The following is a 15,342-nucleotide window of genomic DNA, read 5'->3' on the forward strand; positions in this document are numbered from 1 at the left end:
TTGTGCAAACACATCCATCACCTGTAAGGCCTGATTTTTTCACTCAGAGTAGCTCAGATCCAAGGCAGGCCAAACCTCTGTGTGTGACATGGAAACCTTAAAAAATTTCTGTCGTATCTATACAAAATAGTCTGTTTTATTTATAAAAAAAAATGTGTGAAAACGGTCTCCAATGTATGTTTGTACACAAATGTCATAAGCTGAGTGAAGTTATGGTCCATGGTGTACTGTTCTCTATATACGTCCTCTGTATACTTTAACAGCAAGCTAAACTCCTCCTCATCAACTTCACAGACACGGAATGTTCTTTTTTGTACTTTAATGAGGGTAGGGTAAAACTTAAAATAAGAAGAAAATAATAAACAATGTGAAGTACAGTTATCAAGAAATGGAAATACACAACTTCCATATGATCAATTTCAGAGATGCATCCAAACAATACAAATTACAAATACTCATAATAATCATATACAATTGAGCGTAATATGATCAATAACAATTTAACATACCGACGAAGCTACCAAAGATAAATGCAGATTGATATGGATTCTAGTTTTCATCATAACAAGAACAGCAAGCATGAAAGGGACTAACTTCCTTGTTAGTCATCTGCTCAATCACGTGACAATGATGATAATATAAAACGTTATCCTCAGGACATCCAGTAGGGGGAGACAAACTACCAACTAATAATTTACATTAGTAACTTAACTTTGACAGTGACTGTAACAGAACACTCCCCGCCTGGCGTGATTGAACGCCAACACTAAATTACTGCTTGTTGGTGCATCACTTTGCATTGGATTTAGAAGGAAGGAGCATGACAATCTCTGTTATTGGTCTAAGGAACAGCTTTGTGCCATCTTGTTTGGGAACCTTTATTTCCACCTTCCGAACTTTCCCGTCTTTGCTTGGAAAGACCTGCGTAATAATTCCCATTGGCCAGTCATTTCTTTTGGCTTGGCTATCTTTGAGGAGCACAATGCTACCTGGATCAACATTAGGTCGTTCAGATTGCCACTTCCTACGTGTCTGTAATGAACACAGATACTGTTTCCTCCATCTATCCCAGAATGTGTTAGCTAGATGTTGGACTTGTCGCCATTGACTTTGGAAAAGATCTTTGGTTCCAAAGTCACCAGCAGGAGTGACAGGGATGCCCATTTTCTGTGTGAGGAGAATGGAAGGTGTGAGGGGAAATGGATCACTGGGATCAGTAGACACTGGCACTAGGGGTCATGAAAGTAGAGAGCACTTCATGAGTTAGTTTGGTGTGCCCTAGTTGAAGGAAAATAGAGTCTAGTATCTTCCTTGCCATCCCTATCATTTTTTCCCAGGAGCCACCCATATGAGAGGCATGAGGAGGATTGAATGTCCAAGAGCAACCATATTCTGCCAAGTATTTCTGAACACTCTTTTCATCAATGTTTGATGGGATTTGAAGCTCCTTACAGGCACCAATGAAATTTGTCCCACAATCTGAACGAATTTGTTTTGCTGGACCTCGGAGAGCAAAAAAGCGCCTGAGGGCATTGATGAAACTGGATGTGTCTAACGACTCAATTACTTCAATGTGGACTGCTCTGATACTAAGACAAGTGAAGATCACCGCCCATCTTTTGTCTTGTGCAAGACCTCCCCTTGTCCGACGTGCATAGATGGACCATGGGCCAAATACATCTAGGAATACATTGGTGAACGGAGGATCTGTACATATCCTGTCTGATGGAAGAGAAGCCATCTTCTGAGATTGGGGGTGGCCACAAAGTTTTCGACAAAGGACACAATGGTACGGGAGGTTATTTACAAGTCTCTTGCCTCCAATGATCCACAAACCAGCCGCACGGATAGCTCCTTCAGTGAGCAAGCGTCCCTGATGCTGGGTTTGTTGGTGGTAATGCCTTACCAATAAGGTTCCAACATGGTGCTTGCCAGGAACAATTAAGGGATTCTTTTCATCCTGATTCAGTTTTGCTTCTGAAATGCGGCCTCCAACTCTCAGAAGACCCTGATCATCAATGAATGGATTCAATGAAATTAGTGGACTATTTTTCTGAAGATTCTTTCTATTCTTGATGCATGAAATTTCTGTTGCATAGGTTTCTACCTGTACGGCACGAAGGATTACAATCTTAGCCTTTGAGAGGTTCTCTACTGAGCAAGCCTTTGGACAATAATGCCAGTTTCTGCAGCATGAGGATTCATCATTTGCTGGTTTATGAAAAACATTGGCAATGTGAATGAGCCGTCCAATTGAACGGATAAGTGATTGCCAATCAGAGAACCTAGAGAAGCGTTGTGTACCCAATTCCTTGCTCACAGTTGTGGTACTCATATTGGATACTCCTGGTCGTACATCCACATCAAGTGCAGGATTTATGAGTTGGAATGTTTCCTTCTCTGGAGGGTTAGAAGAATCTGCAAGGAATGCGGGGCCCAAAAGCCACGGACTGTTTGCAAGGCACGCTGCAGGTATGGACCTTGTGGCTATATCTGCTGGATTTTGGTCAGTACGTACATAATACCACTGTTCGGGCTGACTAGATCTTCTTATCCTTAAAACTCGGTTGTTGACATAGACGTAGAAGCGTCTAGTCTGAATGTGTATATATCCCAGTACTACCTTGCTGTCAGTGAAGAAAGTAATAGCATCGAGATCAATGTCAATTTCAGATGAGACGAGATCAGCTAATTCTACTGCCAAGACTGCAGCACACAGTTCCAACCTTGGAATTGTATGTTCAGGAAGTGGAGCAAGTTTCGCCTTACCCATCACAAAGCTTACGTGACTGCATTTGTCAGCATAAGAGAGCTTAAGATAAGCAACTGCTGCAACAGCTTTGGTGGAAGCATCTGAAAACACGCACAACTCTCTGCATGCAGCTTCTGAGGGTGACCGTTCTGAGTAGGTTCTAGCTATTTGAAGATGTCTTAGTTCTTGCAGGGAATTGCGCCATGCATCCCATGTCTCCTTCATGTTCTGTGGCAGTGGAGAGTCTCAATCAGTGTTCCCTAAGCTTAACTCTCGCAAAATAGATTTGCCTTGGATGGTTACTGGGGCCGCAAATCCTAAAGGGTCAAACAGACTATTAATCGTTGACAAGACTCCTCGACGTGTGAAGGGCTTCATTCCCTCAGGTACTTGAAAAATGAAGTGGTCTGTCTTAAGGTCCCAGTTTAAGCCAAGACTGCGTTGTATGGGAAGATTATCTGTGTCAAGATTCAGATCTTTTAGGTCATTTGCATAATCTTACAATGGAAAGGCTTCCATGACCTCTCTCCTATTAGAGGCAATCTTGTGCAGCCTCACATTTGATCTGGCCAGAATATTTTGTGTCCGCTTTAGCAAACTCACTGCTGTTTCTACAGTTGGCAGGGACTTTTAACCATCATCTACATAGAAATCACGTTCTATGAACTGTTGCACTTCAGAATCCTGCTCTTGTCCTTGCAGGTGGACAGATTTTCTGAGACCATAGATGGCTACGGCTGGCGAGGGACTATTTCCAAAGACATGTACCTTCATACGGTACTCTATAATGTCTTTGCTGAGGTCATTGTCTCGGAACCATAAAAATCTCAGAAAGTTCCTGTCTTCTTCTCTAACAAGAAAACAATAAATCATCTGTTGGATGTCTGCGGTTATGGCAACTGACTCTTTACGAAATCGAATAAGCACACCTAAGAGAGAGCTATTGAGGTCAGGGTGTGTTAACAGCATATCATTAAGAGAGACACCATTACAATGTGCACTAGAATCAAATATTACCCGGATTTGACCAGGTTTCTTTGGATGATATACACCAAAGATGGGGAGATACCACCGTTCCTCTGCATCTTTGAGAGGTGGAGCCACCTCTGCATGCCCATTCTCAAAGATCTTCTCCATAAATAAAACAAAGTGTTCTTTCATCTGTGGTTTCCTTTCAAAGTTGCGTGACAGTGCTGAGAGGCATTTAATTGCTTGTGTCCTATTGTCAGGAAGACGCTGTCTTGGGTTTTTAAATGGCAGTGGTGCTACCCAACTGTTGTTTTCACCTTTCTTAAACCCCTTTTCCATGATACCAAGAAAGTAGTCATCTTCAATGGACAGAGCCACTTTATCATCATCTTTTGTACGTTGAAACACAGCGCCACCTAAGTGATCTGATTGGTGTGTCAGTTGACCACTGCAGCATGCCATATGGCAACCACCGTATCTGTCTTTCACCTGCAGGAGGTTAGGGCATGATTCAAAGAGTGAAGGTCACCCATTCTCCAGTGTATTGGTGTACAGGGTGTTAACTGTGACTGGCTTATGAACGTTACCTAGGCAGACATTGCCTACAATGACCCATCCCAGATCGAGTCTTTGTGCAAATGGCAAGTCACGTGGGCCATTGATCACTTTGCGAACCTTATGCACTCTGAGAACGTCTTTTCCGAGAAGAAGTAAGATGTGAACATCTGGGTCTATTTCCGGGATGAGATGTGCCACTGATTTGAGGTGTGGATAATGAAGAGCAGCAGAAGGTGAAGGAATCTCTGATCGGTTATTAGGAATCTCATTACACTCAATCAGATCTGGAAGTGGAAGACTAATCTCTCCATCCATGGATTCAATTTGGAATCCGCTAGCTCATCTTCCCAATGTCTCCAAAATGGCAGCACAGGTCTTTAGCGAATACGGTGAACTAGGACTTTGGATGCCGAACATATCAAACAACTCAGAATGAGCCAACTTTGATCGTCAATTATTGCATAAAGCTTCACTGCTTTATCACGACTACCGCTAGGATAAACCTTGGCAAGACAGATTTTTGAGCATGATCTGTCGGTTAGATCACCACCACAGACTTGAGTGCAGTGTGATGAGATGCCAGATGATGGTACAAGATCTCCCTCCCCGCCATGCTCTGGATGGGGGCTCGAGTCATCAGAGATGTGAGTTGATTCTTGGTGGAAGGCAGTGTTATGTCTCTCACTACCACAATCTGCGCATTTAACACAGGCTTTGCAATTTTTTGCTATGTGCAGTGAAGACCTGCAACATCTGAAGCAGATTCCGTTTTCTTTCAGGAATGCTTTGCACTCTTCAAAAGGTTTATCTCGAAAGACACGGCACTTGCGTAAAGGATGTGCCTTTTTGTGTATGAGACATAGCTTTTCACAGTCACTGTTAAAGAGTTTGTCTTTGTTGAAAGAGACAGTAGGTGACACGTCTGTTTTGTGGACTGAAATCTCTCTCTGTTTAAGCTGCTTCCATGAATTAGGCTTAGTAAGAGACTCTACACGAGACGTAAAACTGAAACTTGGGTCATTTCTGATCCTTGCTTGTCGACTAAAAAAATCAACAAATACATCAAAGGGAGGAAATGCGACATTGTACTTCAGCTTATAGTCGGAACCTACAGATAACCACCTATCCTGAAGTCCGAAAGGAAGTTTTTCAACAATAGGATTTATGCCACGAGCAGTGTCAAGAACTGCAAGTCCAGGTAAGTCTCCATCAGCCTTGGCTGACTGTAGCTCCATGTGTAAATCACTCAGCTCTCTTAGTCTCGCATAATCTTTGTTTGTTAATTTGGGGAAACTCTCCAGGCGTCTGAACAGTGAATTCTCTATCACTTCAGGTGAGCCATAACATTCCTCCAGCCTGGCCCAAATCATATTCAACCCTCTCTCAGGGTTATTCATGTTTACGGCTCGAATCCGACTCCCGTGGTCTACAGACTCCTTCCCAAGCCACTTGACAAGAAGGTCGATTTCTTCACTAAATGTTAAGTTTAAATCTCTGATGGCATTCCTAAACGAACATCGCCAGGCTTTGTAATTTTCTGGTTGATCATTGAATTTCAACAGCCCTGTAGAGACCAGTTCATGGCGAGCCAGGTAACGCACAAAGTCATTCATACTGGAATTTTTATGAACATTTGCAGCGTCGGATGCAAACCCTGAAGAGGCGTTGCCCTCTCGATGTAGCACTGATGTGTTGAGTGATTGCGTTTCATGAACCTGACCTATTTGGTCATCAGAAAAAGGCTCTAAACCAGGCATTGTGGAAGATGGACTGTTTGTCTTTAATTGCTGCATGACAATCTTTAGTACACTGTGCTTTGTCTTCTGGACTATGATCTTGCAAAACAGCACAACTTAACCTTTCGCTGTGCTGATCAACAGCAGCTTCGAGTGCATCAGCCTTAGCTAGCGCTGCAGCAGTTTCTTCCTCTTGTTTTAACAGGTCCATAGAGGCTTCTAAATGAGCTTTTTCTATCTTCATTTTCATCTCTTTCTCAGCAAATGATAGACGTGCTTTTGCAGCCTCCGCTTCTGCCCGTGCTAATACTGCAGCAGAGCTTGTTGTAGAGTGACTTGAATGTTGTGTGGAGACACAAGACCTGGTCTTATATGATAAAAGGCTTTTCTTCGACATAATTTGATGATCAGATTACTTGCTTGTTGCTGAGTAGAATCAGATTGAACTGCGATGTCCTGTCTGACAGAGCCGTCATTTTACTGTACTATTCTCTATATACGTCCTCTGTATACTTTAACAGCAAGCTAAACTCCTCCTCATCAACTTATATAGTGTTAATTCACACTGTATTAAATCTAGGCAAAAGTGTTTATTTTATTTTATGGAACATAGCACACAAAGACTTTGACATCCTCTGTCTATCAATTAAATGTGTTTTATTTTTTTAAACATCCTGCACACAGTCTATGGGTGTGACTGCATTCATAAAGGACAGAAAATTCACATGAGCTGATGAGATATGACTGAGGGAAATTCCACATACTTTGTAGTTGATGTTTATGGTAAAAGGCATGGCAAAACAAAACAGAAAGTCAGATAGCAGTAGGATCTTGGCAGAGGGTTGTGTCTTCCATTGTCAATGATGTATGAATATTGTCTCAAATAAATATCTGCATGCCTGTCAGACTTTTTCCAATGTTTGGTCATTTCTGCTTTTCAAAATAACTTAAAAATACAGAGCTTGCTAATAATTAGGTAAATGTACACCTTATGTTTATTTGTTTAAAATGTATAAATTATTTGAATAGAATTCTACATGGCTGAACAATTACACAAATCTGAGTTAATCTGGTGAATTTTTATTATATCAGTAATTTACTATAATAAATAAATAAATAATTTACTTGACAATTAACAATTAAAAAAGCATAAGCCAAAAAACTCCTGAATATCATTAGCTAATGATATACGTTAGCTAATGATATTAGCTAAATTATACGTTAATGTTATCACTGACAAAAAAAATCACATTAATAATAAAAATAATAACATTAAAAATTTAACTCAATTTCCTTCAAAAAAGTGCAAAGACAGGGTGTTGAAATCTTGTAGTACTCGATATAAGTTAAAATTATTCACAAGAACCTACTTAAAAAGCGTTAGTAAAGAGTTAGTAAAAAGTTAGTAAACTTATCTTTTTAAAAAATAATATTAAATAACAAGTTGAGACAAGTATTTATTTGTGCTAATCAAAATTATTTTATTATGAAGCAAATGACAGCAAAAGCAAATACAACATAATTTTTATATAACCTGAGGACAACTTTCAAAACAGTTCATACTTAATTAATTAATTAATTAATTAATTAATCGATCAATTGATTGATTAATCGATCGATTGATTAATCGATTAATTAATTACTTAATATTACGGCTATAGATCAATTTAAAGAGACTGAAAACTGTGTGTTTTGGCATTATAATACGCCAAGATTTTAGGTATCTACTTACTCCAGGTTGGAATGGATGTTTGCCGAGGAGCTACACCATTTGAGCAAGGTATAAAGTATGAGCTTGTTTTTAGGCATTCAACCTTAAGCTTTAAGCAAGAAAAGCAGAATTCAACATGACACCGATTACATATTATATTCTTACATCCTGTTGTGTTATGCTCAACCAAGTTTCCACATGTAGGGCAAGCTCGCAGTGAGGGACATTTTAGGTATTGAACCGAAGGAAGGATTATTTCCTCACATTTTAACAATTTCTCAATTTTATCATTAACACAGCCGCTGTTTTCACACTTGTCTGAGCGAGGTGCTGGCCCTTTCCAGGTCTTCAGACACTGCCAGCAGAACTGAAACCTCTTACCGCTATCAGCTGTACAGATGGTGCAGAGTACACACAGGTTGGTCAAATTCTGTCTCTCAACATATGAACTGCAACCAGGGCACTTAAAAAAAGAAGAAAAAGTATTATAATTATTTAATAATTATAACTATCTCATCTCTCAAATTACCTAGCATACTGGAAAGAGATCAGAATACACACACTACATAGATTTTTTAAACTTGCCCTTGACTGCTATGACCAATATAAGCCATACATTTACATAATTTATTCCACTATTATAATTAATTCCACTATCAATGAATATCATTAGGTATTAGCTGCAAATCACTTACTGAGTTGTATTCACAGTACTTAGCTGCTGCCAGTTCAGCCATAGTCTCCTCAAAGTGGTTCTGCTCCTCTTGATTCAGTAAAGCAATCCTCCGCACATCTACATACTTCCACTCAGCTGCACACATTTTAGTTGTTCCATTTTTTAGAGCTGGACACAGGAACTTGTACTTGGCCTGGATGCATAAAACCAAGATAAAGCTGTGAAGCTCTAATCTCTAGTGACATTTACAGTGTATTTTGTTTGTTCATCACAAATAAGGTTAAATTTTCCTTTTCATCATGATAATAATCAGGTAATTATTTTATAATTGTTTGATAGTTATTCTTTTAGGAATTGATATAAATAAATGCAAAATGTCAAAATCATAATTAATATTTTATAATTTATTTCTTAAATGTTTTTATTTGCTATCTTTTCCCAGTAGCTAATAAGATGCTGATACAATGATCTATAAAGAAAAACAGGGTTTTTGAACACTCTTTCTCTGTCCTAATATTTTTTTATATGCTCAGGAGCTTCTGATTACACAATTCCTATTGACTGTTTATGACTGTAGAAAGAACATCATTTATAAACACAATCTCCAGTGTTTATGGTAATTCACACTCTCTAGTGTTTATAATGATTTTGTAATAACACTCTCTGGTGTCACCCAAATGAGAACAAGTTCCTGTTAAGGTTTCTTCCTCATACCATCTAAGGGAGTTTTTTCTTGCCATAGTTGCCGCAGGCTTGCTCATTAGAGATAAATAGGGATAAAATCAAATAAATGTACATAAATATCTTATGTTCTGTTAAGCTGCTTTGAGACAATGTATTTTGTTAAAAGTGCTATAGAAATACAATTGAATTGAATGGAATTTAATGGAATGGAATTGAATTGAAGTGTCCAAAACATTAGATTAATCAATTAGTAGCAGTTACCTCTTTGATGGTCACAACAATGTAAAGACCAAAAATAATAGTCTTTAGCAAGTGTTTTGAAAAAAGTATTAAACTGGGGTATTGGCTAATTAGAAAGCATGTTTGGCCATTAAACATACCAATTTGCAACACTATAAATATACCAAGTAGTAGTTTTCTTCAGAAATGGCTGATAGATAATCCCACCTGATCCAGAAGACTGCGACAGTAGGCTGTGAGGGACTCAGGTGTGACAGCATGTCCACAAGACATCTCTATCCTCTGTGTGTTGGGATCATCATCATGGGCTAAGTGGATAAATAAATGAACATAGGAGATGGTGCTTAAAGATGTCATCAGGAACAAATCAATAACATGTTTATACACACATACAGCTGGTAACACTGGTTCTTTGCATGCATACATACACACAGAGATTTTTTTTAAGATATAAGAAAGTTTCTTTTACATTCTTTTACACGTTTCAAAGGTTTGAGATCATTGTCAGTTTTATTAATAAGTATGATAATAGTGCAGTAGCAAATGGAGCAAGGATTATAATTATCAGATAAAACAGAAAAGACTCTACCAAATTCTAGTGTTTCGATTCATTAAATTCAGTGTAACAATAAAAAAATACAAATTTTATATATATGTATATATATATATAATACTAGTTTTTAAATTAAACTTATCGGATGGGAGTAGGTAAATCAACTCGTTTTCATAGTTTCCATAGTTGTGCCTCTTCTACTTGACCTTCTTGCCTTTCTCATGGATTTAGATGGGCTACATTTCTCGATCAATAAATAAGAATCATGTATACAACCATACTGCAATCTAAAATTATCAAGTATTAACATACAAATTAGATGTAATCACAATTCTTCTAATCAATTTAACACAAAGAGATTATGAGCTCAAGAAGTGAAAAGAACACTTAACACACATCGATGTATCCAATACCCAACTTTCCATTATTCGAAATATACCAATATACACGGAAATCATAATAATAGTGCAATCTTACTAATGTCATCAGGTCGATCAACAAATTTCAGGCTGAAGTCCTTAGGATCGTGACGCTTTTCTTCTACCATCTTCGTTAGATCACAGTCACTGGTGCTCTGTTCCGTGTTTCATAGTTTGACTTTCGGTTTCTTGGAAAGTCCCAAGGCATGTTGCAAAGACTGGGTGGAGCCTCTGGATCACATGTTATTTATGTGCAAAGTATTTGTTAAAGCTCATGGACACGTCACATTATTAAACAGAAAGTGAAGCATGTTGGTGCAGAGTCAGAAATGCAAAAGGACTAGATTAATTCTTTAAGGAAAAACAGGTTTGTGACGAGGAAGCAAAAGTTAACTTTTCACTGTTAATTTAAAAAAGAAAGAAAGAAAGAAAGAAAGAAAGAAAGAAAGAAAGAAAGAAAGAAAGAAAGAAAGAAAGAAAAAGTATGGGGGGGGGACTAAGTATGTGCTAGATACTAACAGGCAAGGTAATAAAATTGTAATGGATGCATATCCAGTAACATCAAAATTTCCCATCACATGAACTAGGAGTCCCAACCATAACATAACAAAACAAGCTAACTTCCACTCTTCCAGGAAGGCCTCTAGATGTACTTATCTACTTATATGGCATGGCTGTGGGACCAAGAGTGAGGTTTTAGTGAGGTCAGGCACTGATCAGGATCTTTTAGAGTTGCAGTCTAACCGTGCTGAAGTCAGGACTCTGTACAGGCCACACAAATTCTTCCATATTTCCACATACATTTGTGGGAACAGTTTAGAGAAAGCCCACATTGCTGATGTGCACACTTATGGTGTACACAAACATTTGGTCATATAGTGTATATAATTTTGACAGTATATATATATATATATATATATATATATATATATATATATATATATATATATATATATATATATATATATAATTGGCCAAAGATGCTCAATCCTTTGCATGAAACTGTATGTGAATACCTTTTGAGCCACTGATCAGCTATGAAAGCAATTTCTGATTCCTACCAGAATATACCTCACTGCATTGATAATTAAATATCTTGATGGAGCCCATTCACATGACTTTCATATATTTTGGCCAGGGCAAAACACCAAAGATCACTGAGATCATTATGAAGAAACTTAATTTAATTCAGCTATTGATGAATAGATCATAAATATTTATTGTATAACATAATGACAGAAAAATGGCTTTAATTGTAACATGTCACTTTTGAAGAGTGCTCAAAGCAATGACAGTAATTTGAACTTTTGTGTCAAAGCCCAGGAAACAGGTAGAATTTCTTGACAAGGGTGGTTCTGTCTAAACTTGGCATTTGATAGTGAATATCATTTTCCTTTGCTGCATTTTCAAACCAGTAAGCAACCTGTATTGGGAAACAGACAATTAATTAGACATGTTTTACTAAGTGCCTTAGTACAGCTTTTGTAGTATTCGTCATTCTATGTTTAGATCAATACAAACATGCCTTTCTGAACAGTTCCATTATGTCGTCCTCATGACAGTGATCGTTGAAGATTTTCACAAGGTTCTGGATAAAGACTGAACCAGTGCCAGTATTTCTCATTGATACAGTGTCTGAAATGAGAATTTGTGTTGATATTTTTATGTAAATAATACACATCTGAGATCTCTAATATTAAAGAAAACCCCTCTCTATAGAAAGATAAAATGGCAGGGTATAAAACCTGGTGTGCAGGATCTGAAGCAGGCAAAATCTTTCTCGCGATGTTGTTTTATTCCTTGATTGGACCTTACACCATCACACACCCACACATGGCCATCCTGATCTGAAAAATGTTTAGAAATTTTAAATGATGTACTTTTGCATTCTAAATGGTGCTACGATTCTTCTCGACTCGACTTGACATGAGTTTGTGTACCTCCTCTGCAAGCCTGAATCAGGATGATTTTAGGCTTGTCTGTTAGTCCAGGGCAGTTCGCAGAGCCGAGGTAGTGGAAGATTTTATCCACAAGGAAAATGTCATCTTCATTTTTATCATAATCTATGCCATAAATCCCATCAGGTCCACCATGGGACATTATGACAAGAAATGTGCTATCTGAATATCTGTGTTCATTGTGTTGTGAGAAGTCTCTCACAGCAGCCTCCATCCCCTGTAGAGTTCCACAAAACAGACATTAATCTGCTCAGCATTATTTTATGATTAGCCATTGATTTACTTTCCATAACAGCAGCTCTGACAGTACTTTGGTTACAAGGCATATCTCAGATTTATATTAAAGCACTCATTGTAATCCATTATTGTTTTGATAATAATAAAGCATGGACAGTGATGGTGGATTTTCCACAGAAACTCATGTTTGAAAATGTGGAATTATTATAGTGAGGCATTTCACAAGGTTTAATGGGAAAAGTGTCAGTGATTTGTAACAGCCAGGTGTAAAGCTATAACTTTAGGTTTCTGGGCATCAGGGATTTTCAATGCAAACAAAAGATGCATTTTTTTTTGTCTAATATAAAAAAATATATATAAAAAGACAGGCAGGTTAAGAAATGAATGTACATTGCTGTTTTAATGTAAGCAATAACAGGAAATAGATAATAATAAACTATCATTTGATAAAATGTTAATTATTTAAGAAAATTAATGTAAATCATTAACAAATGACGATGGTATAATAAAAACTGATGGATTCCTGTTATACGGAAATCAACCTGTTAACCTTTAACAGCATTCCTCATTGTGCTTTATTCCTTACATAATGCATTGCTGATCATTTATATTCTCAAGTATGTGCTGCTGGTTAAAAATTCCGTTACTGAGAGGTGAAAAATTAGTTAATTTAATGGTGCTTTAAATTTTACACAACTAGATATTTAGTTTCTAATCATACCTCTGCAGACAGGTCATTCAGTATGATTACATCATAACCCAAGGCTTCAAGCAGAATCCTCATGCTTTCTTCATCCTTCTCTGCTCCCAGCCGATTAAACGCACTTACTCTGAATTCAACATTGTTGATGATCATAGCTAGTCTCTTTCTGTCTTTGGATTTCTCCATAGTTGGATATATCTGGGTGAAAAAAGCAAGTTTAATAGCAATTGTGCCATTCACATTAATGTATAGTTCATGGTTAATGATTAAGGGATTAAAAAGCACCTGTTTTTCCTCTGTCTGAAGCTTTTGGGTCTTGAATGCAGACTGGCACAATGTTAGCAAATCTTTTTTTTTTAATGTCTGAAAAAATATTAAGAAATTTAGAAAGTAGTACGATTTACTGTCTGTGGTCCACTTTCAACATACTGTGTCTTTTATGGTGAGGTAAATTTCTAAACATCCAATTATATGTATATTTCTATATGTGGGCGGTTATACAGTACCTTGGCCTTGTTGCAGTCACTGTGGCCACAACGCACAGCAATTTGTGCTGCCCCTTCCCATTTCCTGCTGCAGTTCCAGCAGAACTCATAGGAGTATCCCAGCTGGGCAGTGCATATGGTACAGTGGACACACAGGTTCATCTTATCAGCTCGCTCCACTTTTGAGTTGCATCCTGGACACTGATGTTATTAAATCACAGACATTAAAGACCCTTTTAATCCACACCTATGACACAGAAATAGTTTAAGTAATGTTTAGTGAAGTAGACAAACATTTTCTTACAGGTTTAAATTCACAGAACTGTGCTGCGGATAGCTCCCCGATTCTCGCTTCAAAGAATTCCTTCAGTGATGGTGTTAGTGGGACGGTATGAGACAAATCCTGATAAGAGAATTTTGTGCCACATATGCCCTTCTTGTCCTCATCAAATCTTGGACAAGTGAATTCAGTCTTTTTCTAAAATATAACAACAATATGGGAGAAATTGTAACACGTGAAAAGGCCTGCTAAATAATGTACATGTAAAAGAAATCAAGCTACATTTTACATAATAAGAAAACTAAACATACATACCTGCTGTAGATTGAATTTGCACCATGAAATCAAGTAACTCGACGGCATTTGATGACCACACAACAAAGCATCTTATTTGGAAAAGTAATTTTAGTTCATTTAATTATTATTATTATTATTATTATTATTATTATTATTATTATTATTATTATTATTATTATTTTGCATAGCACAATAAAAGCTGTATATTTGTGCTTATATCGATTAAGTGTAAAGAGCACTCACCTCTTTGTCCAGGCAAAATATCAGACTTTCCACTCTTTCCACCAATTGAGATTCCTGCATTATGTGAAATATAAAATTTAGGAAATGTGTTTGTTGGGAAATCGCATGAAGTGCTTAACAAAATAGTTGGTGTAGAAATTTGTAAGCATATGTAATGCATACAAGTAAACTGCTTGACTGTATTTATGGTAAAGGAAGTATCAAGTTTCAAAATGTCAATCAAGTTTTTCTGGGGAAACTAGTTTGAGTTCATTAGTGTTTCCAAGTAGGACACTTTTGGAAAGCTTCTAATTCTTAACTATACAAAAATCACATAAAGTGCTAATTTTTTTATTTTATTTTATTTTCTTATTATTTATTTTATTTTTTATACTATGCTGTGTGCTAAGGAAGTTGTTTATCTCGACATGGAGCATTCACTTTCAGTTTTGTTTTTGTTTGTGTTTATATACATTATAACCTTATAGTTAGTCATTTCGAAATTAATCTGTATCATATATCCATAATCATTTTGTTAATCGAGGTTTAGGAAACCAAGGAGTCAAAATATTTAGTAAATTGACAGTAAACTTACTGAGTTTTCGTAAAAATGTTGTAGGTGCAGCATCTTTTAAATCTCTGTCCTCTTCTTTCGGATTTGACATTTTTGTGCTAGAAGTTCCTTCAGACCACTTATACTAAAATATAATATATATAATAAATATATATCCCTACTGAATACCACGATTATAATATCACTATTTCACATTGAAGCTAACAGCAGTGACTGTAGAGGACGATGATGAGTCCTTCGCTTTTGTGACATACGAAATTTGTCCCCTCTTGCTCGCCGTCCGATTCC

At 37.2% G+C, this 15,342-nt stretch overlaps 2 protein-coding genes across 3 annotated transcripts; both read right to left on the reverse strand.

The window, feature by feature from the left end:
- Positions 1 to 7,469: 7,469 nt before the first annotated feature.
- Positions 7,470 to 10,514, reverse strand: si:ch211-212k18.15. The gene is made up of 4 exons (XM_047818299.1): positions 10,357 to 10,514; positions 9,534 to 9,634; positions 8,422 to 8,595; positions 7,470 to 8,189 (listed from the first exon to the last, which is right to left on the reverse strand). The coding sequence occupies exons 1-4, from the start codon at positions 10,424 to 10,426 to the stop codon at positions 7,740 to 7,742; spliced, it is 795 nt and encodes a 264-aa protein (XP_047674255.1). The 5' UTR covers positions 10,427 to 10,514; the 3' UTR covers positions 7,470 to 7,739.
- Positions 10,515 to 11,497: 983 nt separating this feature from the next.
- casp23 (caspase 23, apoptosis-related cysteine peptidase) lies at positions 11,498 to 15,339 on the reverse strand. Of its 2 annotated transcripts, XM_027134436.2 has the most exons (11): positions 15,076 to 15,339; positions 14,502 to 14,555; positions 14,277 to 14,347; positions 13,986 to 14,159; positions 13,703 to 13,882; positions 13,482 to 13,559; positions 13,215 to 13,394; positions 12,239 to 12,473; positions 12,044 to 12,145; positions 11,824 to 11,933; positions 11,498 to 11,721 (listed from the first exon to the last, which is right to left on the reverse strand). In XM_027134436.2, exons 1-11 carry the CDS (start codon positions 15,143 to 15,145, stop codon positions 11,611 to 11,613), a joined length of 1,365 nt encoding a protein of 454 aa, XP_026990237.2. In that variant the 5' UTR covers positions 15,146 to 15,339; the 3' UTR covers positions 11,498 to 11,610. The 2 variants fall into 2 exon arrangements, with proteins under 2 accessions (XP_026990237.2, XP_047673264.1); XM_047817308.1 differs by having other exon boundaries at positions 13,215 to 13,559.
- Positions 15,340 to 15,342: the final 3 nt, after the last annotated feature.

The sequence above is a fragment of the Tachysurus fulvidraco genome, chromosome 1 (assembly GCF_022655615.1).
Source record: "Tachysurus fulvidraco isolate hzauxx_2018 chromosome 1, HZAU_PFXX_2.0, whole genome shotgun sequence".
NCBI classification, from domain to species: Eukaryota; Metazoa; Chordata; class Actinopteri; order Siluriformes; family Bagridae; genus Tachysurus; species Tachysurus fulvidraco.